Here is an 11,299-nt window from a genome sequence, read left to right as displayed (position 1 = left end):
ACCTAGTGGGGAAGGCACAGCTCTGGGCCTCTGGGACTGGAGCTGCTTCAGCTCTGCAGGTTACACACTCCTCCCACAGGAACCTTTGCTTTTTGAATCAACAACAGTAAAAGCTATGATGCAACCTGAGAGAATTACTTTTAATTATTAAGCAGAAGAAAAGCAGATTAAGCCTACCAAGTTACCAGTGCTTTTATCTCTTCAGTTATTAGGCATGACTGCAAACACAACTCTTTCATTTTATAGTAGCGTAATAATTAACTTCTGCAAGGTCAATGCAACAGGCATGTAAAATAGCTGAATGGCACGGTGGCATTTTAAACCAACTTTACTACCTAGAGAGAACTAAATTCTTGAATGCAAAATACAGACAAGTAAGTCTTCAGTATGTAAAGAGCCCTTAATATCTAGGAGAGCATTTCAGCTCACAAGCTGTGTCACTGTGTTTTCTGGAGACAGTTTAGGGGTGTACTGCTTTGGGGGATTTTTAATACATGCTGTAGATAAAGGTAAAATAAAAAAATTGTAAGGTGGCAATTAGAAGCTAGAGGGGAAAAGCCTCTTTGATCTATTTCCATTTCTGCATGCTCAGTAAGACACCCACAGACCTGCCCTGTTTTCCAGGAGGATGAAGGTGCCATCCTGAGGGCTCACTGGGACTGGACATGGCATTACCCCATGGCCTGCCACAAGGGGTGGCAGAAAGGATGTTTGAAGTTCAGTTTGGCTGGCCTGAATTACTTTAATCTGTTCTGGTACAGAATGAGATACACACACTTTGTGATTCCTATTGGCCTTCAAATGCTTTTTTATAGTCAGCAAAAGTCACAAACACGTACTTGCATTTCCCAGCTGGGTATTGACCTTTTGGACCCAACTGCATGTTTCTGACAAACATTCAGCCACCAAAATCTGCAATGTGCAAACCAAAGTCTCTGTGTGTACCTGCAAGTATTTATTATGGGTTCACCCTAATGCACACTGTTCTTTCAGCCCATGACTCACTATAATTTCTCAGGTTTTGGGTTAGGTACTGCACTTTTGCCCTCTTGAAAATTATTCCAAGTTTTTATTTTAACATAATGTGGCCTACACACAAATTAACTGTGTCTACAAACACGGCAGCGACATGCCTAAGCCCTGGGGTCAGGATGCAATTTTGCACCAAACTCTTCAGTTTGGTCCAGGTCAAAGACTAATCCAGCACTGAAATTTGCAAACTCATTGCTCCTTTCATGTAGATCAAGTCTGCAAATAATTCCATGCTCATTGATGATACTGTGCACAGTTCAGGTTGGAGATGACTTAACACCTAGAGCTATTTTTACTACTGGGGTTAGGAAGGTCTAGATAGAACTAACTGGTAATTTCATGTTTGACTAATGGGTCTCAGACTTGTCCACACAAGGCATTTGAGATCAGCTGTGAGGCTTTCCCTTCCTGTTTCTCAGTTCATGTAGGGAGAGACAGACCTGCCCACCTCCACAGCAGCCACAGTAACACTAAGTGCTAGTTCTCAGCAGCAATTCTGAGCTTACTGCCTAACACAGATTAGTAAGAGGTTTATGCACTTTCACTGCCCAGTCAACAGCTTTGCTAGCACACTTGCTAAATTACAGGCACATACTCCACCTCATAGTGCTGCAAGAACCACTTTTTCCAGATTTCACAGCAGTATGGAATTAAGACAGTTTAAGCAAGTTGTTACTTCAAATGAACCACGTAAGAAATCTTTGTTCTTTCTGGTGGACCACTTGTCCACCAAAACACACATTAAATGCTTTCCACTGCTTCACTGTCCCTACTATTTGCCTTCAACAGTTACAAAGTTCCCATCTTCCTATTCCACAGACTTTGCTTCTGTATAGAGCTGAGGACTGGGCACATTCAGACCTAGACAGGACACAAAGTAGCAGGACCGACTCACCAGCTGACTGGAAGCAGGAGATGAGTGGAGCTTCTTCTTAATCTGGTGCACAGCAGAAACTGAGCCTTACAGCATGTCTGGATCTCACACTACTACCTTTAGACCTGCAGCAAATGTTGGCTGTGCTTGAGGAGCACTCAGTGGTTTGAAGCCTCACCACCAGGAGCTAACTCAAGCTTCCTCCTAGCTTAAGCACTCCTTTCCAGAGCACCAGTCTACATGCACATTTACCTCCTGTTCCTTTGGAGTGTGCAGAACCAGGATGTGTGGCACACACTTACAGCACTCACCACCAAAGCCCTGCCTCAGCAGTCACTCACGCTGAGGAGCATTCCACCACTTTGTTTTTCATCTCTGCTATGTGGTACTTCACCGTATGTAGTAAGAAACAGAAAAATCTCCAGTTTCCTTCACCTTCAAGCAGACACCATGGTAAGCACAACATACCAACTATTTCAAGACCATGGGCATGCTCTTTTACAACAAAGAGGTTACTTCATGCCTGCCTTCAAGCATAAAGTTTAATTTGTTACTACTGCTTCAGCAACACGGCTGTGCAGAGACAATCTGTACTTGATATATGCATGCAATCAGCCCCTTTAGCTAAAGGATGGTCTGAGACATACCTGAACAGTTAGTCTGAAATGAGTGCCACATGCTGTCATTGAGGCCCTATGCCTGAGCCAGTAGTGTAATCTCTGCCCAAGGTAATGCTTCCAGGGCTCGTGCACCAGTGTGACATAAAAACCTCACATAAGAAATGCAGGAAGGGGTAGGGATGACTGAAGACAGTCAATTGAGGCAGGCACAGGAACATCTATTTCCATTTATCTTTTCAACCTTTATAGAAAGCTCTGCAGCCGCTAATATAACAAATCACAAAAGGCATTTTTCTCTTCCAACTGTTTTAAAATCAAGTAACTAGACCAGATATTACTAAAAATAAAAGTCTCTTGTAGACAGTTATAGAAGATTCTTCTTTTGAGTTTTATTTGTTTATAGTAACAGTAGCACATATTTCCACTTAGGTATTTCAGTGCAACAAGGAAATCCATTAGGCTTCAGCAAGGTGACCTACGTTTCTATATGCAATGGAACAGATTAAAGTGCCTCCCTTGGTTGCACAACAGTTTAAAGCTTCAGAACTCTAAGTAAATACCTTTCACAGAATTAAACAAGCAGACACTTTGCTTGATTATGAAATGCTTTTGTTGGATGAGTGAAGTGCTTTCTGCAGTAGAACAATTCATTTGTAAGCCACAGGCACTACTACAAGAGTGGTATCAGAGTAGAACTTTTGACATTTTAGTAGTCTGTGCAAGAATTCCACTCTACTTTTTGCAAGTTGCATATCTTGAAGATACATTCTCCCAGTTGATCACATTCCAGATGGCTTTCAAATAATCAGGTCGAACATTTTTATATTGAAGATAATAAGCATGTTCCCATACGTCAATGCCTAGCAAAGGAATGAGACCTGTGAAAAAAGAGGGTAAATATATGAAAACACACTTTACATGTAAAGCTTTATATTGCATCTTCAAGTTGTACCCAGTTTCTGAGTCTTAAGCTGCAGAAAGACAAAGAGCTCTGCAGAACACTGGTCTTTATTGCAGTATTTTATAAAACTGTGCTCACACACACACACACACAGCCTAAACTCAAAGAGCTGATTTGGGTAAACACACATATAAATATTCTTGAACTGCCTTGAAGACATAGCTGAAACCAGATGAAGTAATTTTTGAAAGGTTTCTATCTTTTGCACGCTTATGCAAGCACTTTCATAAAAAATTACGTTAAGAAGGTTTCTTGTGATGCCAGCTTGCTTCCAATACTTTAATTACAGGCTATTTGTTAAGTACCTAATTACCTCCTTGCTTTTGTGCTAAAATACCCTTGTCACTGAATTTTTTATGGTAAATTTTCACAGGAGGGAGGGTGAAATTCACCCCCATTTTAATCTATGTCCCTATACTAAATCTGTAATTTCTTTTTACCCTACTGATAGGCAATACACAGACTGCTGGCAATACATGAAATTCCTTGCCATTCTCTATGAATTCTGCAGAAAGTATCTGCAAAATGATTTGGACAAACTGTCACTGCAAGCAGATTCTCACTGATCATGACCTCTTCCCTCTGTGAAGGCTGTCCAGCCTGCCATTACCACTTCCATGTCTCTCTAAAGAAGTAAGAATATATTGGAAAGAGATCACTGCCAGTCCTATGCTGCTTTTCCAGCTGTAACACTTAACCACATCACAGACTAATTTGGTTGACACTCATTACTCTTATAACTATAAAGGAAGCAAATTATAAGGCTCCATTTTAAACCCAGTCTAGATAGGAACAAGAGTTATGATATTCATCTTCCCCTCTCATGTTGTCGGGCCTCCACGGACAGTGCTGTGAATAGCTCATCTGCCAGAGAAAAAAAATCTGAAGGCAAAAGGCTTATATTGCTTGATATGCACAAGTTACTCCAGTTACTCAAAAATCCAAGGAAGCTGAAGCTAAAATATTCACCAAGCAAAAAGCACTTTCACAACATGGCCCATCTATTTTTCCTTGGACTAGAAGGACACTTAATCATTCTGCTGTTCAAAAGTTTTTAAGTTCTGCTTTACAAATGCTGCTCTAAAAAATGAGTTTTCACTTCTGCTAGAAGAGACATTTGGTTTTTCACATCTATTTATCAGCAATTTCTTCTCAACATTTTCCCAAATCACTTTTCAGATGGCATACACTTGCCTACCAAATCTACAGAAGCAGAGGGGAAGGAAAGAAACCTGACCTGTTGTGCCTTGCAAAGGGTCTTGATTTGCACAAGCTGCTATCTGTAGGCGCCCCTGCTCCTTGTTATAGCCAAGCCACCCCCAGCCTGATCCTTGGACACCAACTGATACAGCTGTCAGCTTCTCCTTGAAGTTTGCAAAAGAACCAAAGTCACGCTTGATGGCTTCCATCAATTCTCCTTTAACAGAAAAAAAGCACAGAAAGATCACAAGCATATCAACCTCAATCCAAACCTCCCAGGTTTATCACAGCAGCTTTTGTGAGATCTGTACTAAAGGGCCTTTATCTTTAATTGCAGGTCACTTTAGGGAATCAGTACTCTATCCTCCCCAGGGGGATTCCTTCCTTAGGCTTTAACTGCTGAACTATCCCTACCCAAACTGGAGCATAACTCCAGCCACTAGGCTGGGTGGGCCTGCAGCACATTTCTTCCCTTTCTGTGAATTGAGTACATAGAGCAATTTCATTAGCATGGCTTACTACAACTATTTTCTCTTATGAAGGTGGAAAGGGTATATGCAGCAGAGACCAGGTATTTTGCAGTGTATTCATAATCAGCTCTAGAAATTAAAAAAGACTTTGAACATTACTCATTTTTTATATTTTTGGCTTACATCCAAAACCTCCCCTGAATACCTCAGAATTTTGGTAATTGTCACATAGAAAGGTGAATTAACTCTGAAAAATAAAGATCCTTTAGACTCCTTCAAAGAGAGAAAACATCATCAATTCTACCTGTAATTAAAACTGTTCAATAAACCACTGTAACATGCACTAACCTTTAGGTTCTCCTCCTCCATTAGGAGAAAGGTTTGTCCAGAAGATGCTGTGATTGATATGACCCCCACCATTGAACTTCAGGGCAGGCTGAAGTGACACCTGAGTTGTAACATCACCTAAGGATACAGAAAATAAAAAATATAAATAAAAACATTATCATCACCACAACAGGCAGTAAGTTTCTACTAGCCTTCCACTGATAGTTAAAATCTTTCTACAAGCATGTAACTTATCAATGGAAAACAAAGTTTGTACTGTTATGCATATTTTAGACAGTCACAGACAAACTTTATTGAAGACTTACTATCTTTGACCATTTTTATGCTGTAATAAGTGATCTGCAATATTGCAACTATCAGGCAGCCCACACTACACATCTAAGACTTACTGCCACTCTACAGTAGAATAAAGCAACGAGCACAGCCAGAACTCTTTGAGGACCCAGAACTTGTAAATTTGTCAGTATCATCACTACAATGCAAAAATATTACTCAACCATTAGCTCAATGGAAACTAAGCATTTTTAAACTTCTTAAAACAATTTACAGGGCAAACAGCCTGTGCTTGAGAAAAGTCAGTAACTACAGTGAGCACATACACAAAATATTCTTCTCCTTCCTATCTTTTGTTTCATTTGGAGGGAGAAATGAATACTCACAGAAAAGTGATTGAAATAATTTTGCTACACGTGACAGAATCCTGCATCTGAAACAAAGATCAAACAGCTCTGTATTTCCAGAGAAGAATTCTTGAAGAATTCACTGGTGCCTTGTGTCTCTGAACAGTCTTGTACCACTTCAATACAAGTCTTTTCATTACTATTTTGGCTTTTAAAAACACTGAAGCATTTCAAAGGTTCTAAAGCTTTTTCCACCACTCCAATGCATTCTTTAGTTAGGAATCAGTAGGGGACCTGTTTTCTCCACTCTCAGGACTGAGTTGTAGAAATTTTCTGAGTCACCTCAACAACACAGACATGAAGACAATCCTCAAAGAAGTAGTGCACCTCAAAGCAATCTGTTACCAAGGTGATGCCTCAGGTTTTAACTTTTGTATTTTTGAGATCTTGTGCTGCTTTAGTGTGTGGGTCTGGGCTTCACATTAGGGGATAGTAAGCTCTCTTCACAGAGTAGGTAGACAAAACAATTCCTTCTCTAGCTGGGGACCAAGGACAACTGATCCAGATCTGAGGCCCAAAAACATAAACAATGGTGGACCAAAGAGAGAAAAACAAGCAGGATGGGAATGCATGGGCTAATGCTGTAATTGGACAATTAACTCCAATGTGCTAACGGACCAAAACTTAGAGAAGTGTGACACCCTGCGACTGGCTGTCCATTTTTTTGGTGACCATTTTGGGTTGTAGCCCTGGCTGGGCTCCTGTGCTGCTCAAGGTGGATCTGTTGAGGCTTTCTAATAAATTCCTACTTTAGCTCTGTCTAGTCTGTTCTAGGACAGCCTTCACAAGGCGTCAAAGGTTTTAATTCAGGATTTCATGTTCTCAGCATTTCCTCACAACTTCAGAGAGGGGTGCAGCACTGAAACAAAGCATCCAATGCTTTGTTTGTAAAACCATTATTTGCTGGATTTAGGTATCAGGTTAAGGATAAGAAGTCTCTCATGGCCATTCACATGGCATCTTAGGGACATTTTCCCTGAATTTCTCATGCCTTAATGACACTTTCAAGTTCATCCAGGGCATACAACATATAGCAAGCCAGAAATCAAAAGGTAACTTAGAAAGCCTTTAATGCATCCATAACTCTTTATTCCACCATTCCTCAGAAGAACCCACTCCTCGGGACCCCTAGAAACCAGAGACAGCATTTCACCACTGTCCTTAAACAGTACTTGTGCTGCTGAACTCTGCATTGGGGAAAAGAAAAAAAACAGTTGAAAAGGGGTAACTTGCCCTTAAGTTACAGCAAAAGTATACTGGAATTTATTTGTACAGAATCCATGGACAATTCAGTAAACCAAGACAAGAAGCTCAAAGGTGCTCAAGAGAGTAGGCAGCTCAGGTTCTCAGCTTAAATAATTTATTTCCTTGTAACAGTCCAATCACAGATTGCGTGGTGGTCAAAGAAGAGCAGGGAAAACTATGGTAGGAACAAGTTTTCAATGAAAATGAGATTCAAGTTAATATCCTTCAATTAGCAAATCTGACACATTTTGATGGGCCAATAGTCAGGACCAGTTTATGTTGAAACAAAGTCCTGCGCTGTCACAGAAGTGTAAATTCATTTTCAAATGAACTGACAATGTCAGCCAACAGGATGGCTTTGAGTTTTCTATGCAAATATAGATAAATGAAAACATATTAAAGATAATCTGAAGAAAATACTTTGCTTTCTATTGCTGAACAAGAGACATTGACAAGGTTCTGCTGTCCAGAAAAGTTATTAGATAGTGATCAGATGCGCTATGTAACCCAACACTGATACACAGCCCAGCAAGATTTTTGGCAGTGCTCAGTTTTAGTATGAAAAAACAACAATATTGACAAAATGAGGTGGCAGTTCAGACTTTGCCCCGGTCTTAGAACTTCTTCTAATGAGGGTCAAAATACTGCACATGGTATACTGAGATACCAATCAGGAAAAAACAAACTAACAAACCACCCAAGCACCAATAGCCCAAGTAATTATTTGTCTGCTTTGGTGTGCATGACCACACCAGTCAGTCACCCATTTGGAAAATAATCTCTGCAGAATCCTTAAGGAAAAATTAATCTCTAAGTAATAAACATTTCAACACAAGTGATGAGATGCTATCAAAAGCTGTAATTCCTAAAAAACAACTCAAAGGATCCACAACAGTGCAGATGCATCTGATAACCAGAAGTTCTGCCTCCACTAGCGGCTGAAGCTTTTGTAATTTAACAGCATCAGTAACAGCAGCAGCACACACAGTGTCTTCTGACGCTGCAGGTTCCCTCCCCAGTTGTGTTTGCCCTAATTACATCTCCAGAATCCACCTTTCCTGGATCTGCTACTGGCAGGGCAAGGCAGCAGTCAGCCCTGATAACCTGCTTCTTAAAAGAATCTCATTAGTTCATTAATTCAGACTGCACAAGGTATTTTTAGGCTCACTTAGGTACTTGAAAAGCCCCATTTTCTATTCAAATACACTGGCAATTAACTATCAAGGGACACATGGTTCAGGTTTACTCAGACATCAGCAATTCTAACTTTCACCCAAGTCCATGCATTAAATTCCACTGTGAAGCCACCTGGCAAGCAGACAGAAGTGAGTCTGTACAGTAATCATTTCTCTGAGATAAACTGATACCTTTTAAGATCATCACAACAGAAAAAAAACCCAGAAAATATTCCACCTTCTTAAAAAGACATGTTACTTCACACACTTTTACCAGTCCAACTGAAAGACTCAGAGTTTGGAAAAAACACATCTCATGTTTCAGCATAGCTCTGCTACACCTACAAAGCTTTTGCAAAAAGCAGTGTATCTCAAATTTTGGGATCCTAACAAAAAATTCCATGATGGTTTCCTGCATATTTTCCTGTCTCACATGGGCTTGTCACCTACACAACCATTTAATTTGACCCAGTGATATAACTTACACCCAAATTCAGGTCTCTGCACTGTGTGTTGTATACATTAACAACATGTTTGTCTTACCTCAATTGCAGGCAACTGAGATTATTTACAAAGACTAAGCAGAGCATCTGATGTGAAAACTATCAAGGCACGCATTTTTCACTTTATCTAACTTTGCCACTAACTTTTTATTGCATAGTACTTGTTCAGCAAAATGACTGCAATTTCCTACTGACTCAGTCTTTGTTCAGGTTAAGTTACTAATGGAGTATGGACTAAACTCACAACAATCAACAAATCTTCTAGTTTTACAGCACTACAGAGAACAGGATTCATGCTTTTTACTTACATTCGATTTCCAATTATCCAATTATTTGGACATAATCCAAAGCTTTTCAAAGAATTTATCTTGCTTCTTTTTTTATTTTGTTCTTCTGTATCATCTATGCCAATTAGCTTCCACCTCACCTGTTGACTGGGGAGATACAAACCTTTTGCCACTGCCTCTTTGTACTTCTCCTCGACCACGTTCAGGTTGTTCACGTAGGTGGCATGATGCTTGCTGTGGTGCAGCTGCATGATCTCTGCATTAATATGAGGTTCCAGAGCAGCATAGTCATATGGCAAGTCAGGAAGAGTGTGCTTTTGCCTAGAAACCAAGCACCCCAAGGGTGCTACCAACTTGGCACTGCTTCTAGAAGAGAAAAAAAAACAACAGAAAGAAAGCAGTTTTATTCAGTAAAACTTGGGGTTCACCAGTGAAATAGACTGCATACACTGCTGTTCTGATCAGCTGTTTTAAATACCTGGGATAGTATCTCAGCCAAGGAAATATTTTCACTTCTCAAGAGTTTAAAGCAGGCATACTATGCAGCTTAACTGCAAAGATGAATTCACACCAAGGTCACATTACCAGGGCTTTGCACTGTGAAGCTGCTGCTTCTCAATCCGAGCCTCCAGGCCCTGCAGAGACTCATGTATCCTCCCAAGCATGCACGTGGAGGAAAAGCAGGGACAGCAATGAAAATCCAGTAGTAACCTGATGACATTCAAAGCTTCACCTAATCTTTATTCATTAAAAATAGAAGCAAAGATGTCACCTAAGCGTCCTTCCCTCGCTATCCACAAGGTCTGTGCACTGGGAAGTGCTAAAAAACCTGCGCAGTCACGGGTTTCCAGGACTGAATCTCTCCAGCACTTACACAGACGTGTTTCCCTGTCCCCACCCGGCGTACCGGGAAGCCACAGGGGGCGTCACAGCCGCGATGCCCGGCACAGACACCGCGCAGGTTGTGTTACCCTTCCCCATTTTAACACCTCGCACTTGTCATGCGACACAAAGGCCAGGACGAGAGGAGACTCGCCGGGCCGGCGGGACGGTCAGCTCTGAGGGCCGCCGCCGCATCGCTGGTGACCTTGACATAGGCCAGGGACACACCGCGAGCGAAGCCCTCGGGACCCCGAAGAGCAGCCGAGAACGGCGACCCCGGCCAGCAGAAACAAGAGTGTCTGCCAGCACCGTGTCAGGCCGCCAGAGCTCCTCGGCGGACGGCGGGGGGAGAACCTGAGAGCCCTCAAGGACACCGGCAGCAGCCCCCGCCCGGGCCGGCGCCGACCCGGCGGGGCAGCCGGCGGTAGCGCGACCTCCCTGCGCGCGAAATGGCGGGGGGCAGACACCGGGGGGCGACAACACGACCCTCCCGCCGCCTCCTCCCCCGCTCCCGCCGTCCCGTCCCCGGCTCGGCTGCAGAGGGCAAGGACAGTGCAGCCGCCGCCTCCTGGCGCGGGGCTCTGCCGGGTCCCGCGCTTTCCCCGGCGCGGCGCGGCTCTCACCTGCTCGCGGCGGCGAAACGGCACAACATGGCGGCGTCTGCAGCCGGGCGCGACTGTCAGGGCGCAGCCGCGGCCCGCCCCAGCCGCGGGGGCTGAGCTGGGCCGCGCCGCAGGTGACACACCCCGCGGCCACCCCCGGCCTTCCATGCGGGCAAATACCATTGCTTAGCGATGGGAGCAGCTTGTCTTTACGAACATAGCCGCTCTAGATTCGTTATCGTAAAACTCAGGCCCGCCGTAGTTCCAGGCGAGGCGAGGCTGCCTTAGCCCCTAGGAAACAGATAAAATGCCGCCTGTGCCCCGGCAGGATTCAGCAGCACGGCAGAGCCTGGCTTTGAAACCCTGCTGCGCAATGACATGGGTCTGGCAGCACAGCGACTGCACCGGCAGCACTAACGC

The 11,299-nt window shown here is 43.0% G+C and overlaps 1 protein-coding gene across 1 annotated transcript; it reads right to left on the bottom strand.

The window, feature by feature from the left end:
* Positions 1-2,890: 2,890 nt before the first annotated feature.
* On the bottom strand, positions 2,891-10,998 carry SOD2 (superoxide dismutase 2). The gene is made up of 5 exons (XM_063151254.1): positions 10,901-10,998; positions 9,559-9,761; positions 5,506-5,622; positions 4,725-4,904; positions 2,891-3,404 (listed from the first exon to the last, which is right to left on the bottom strand). The coding sequence occupies exons 1-5, from the start codon at positions 10,927-10,929 to the stop codon at positions 3,259-3,261; spliced, it is 675 nt and encodes a 224-aa protein (XP_063007324.1). The 5' UTR covers positions 10,930-10,998; the 3' UTR covers positions 2,891-3,258.
* Between the last annotated feature and the right edge of the window lie 301 nt (positions 10,999-11,299).

The sequence above is a fragment of the Melospiza melodia genome, chromosome 3 (genome assembly GCF_035770615.1).
Source record: "Melospiza melodia melodia isolate bMelMel2 chromosome 3, bMelMel2.pri, whole genome shotgun sequence".
NCBI lineage: Eukaryota > Metazoa > Chordata > Aves > Passeriformes > Passerellidae > Melospiza > Melospiza melodia.
Note: the sequence above shows the minus strand (reverse complement) of the source record. Positions and strands in the feature narration are given on the sequence as shown.

What these genes read in the sequence shown, in the direction of transcription:
- SOD2 (XM_063151254.1), bottom strand. Translation starts at nt 10,929, where the DNA reads ATGTTGTGCCGTTTCGCCGCCGCGAGCAG. An exon ending in CGTTTCGCCGCCGCGAGCAG is followed by an intron (nt 9,762 to 10,900) that starts GTGAGAGCCGCG and finishes TTTCTCTTCTAG; the next exon opens with AAGCAGTGCCAAGTTGGTAG. An exon ending in CAAAGAGGCAGTGGCAAAAG is followed by an intron (nt 5,623 to 9,558) that starts GTTTGTATCTCC and finishes CTGTATCCTTAG; the next exon opens with GTGATGTTACAACTCAGGTG.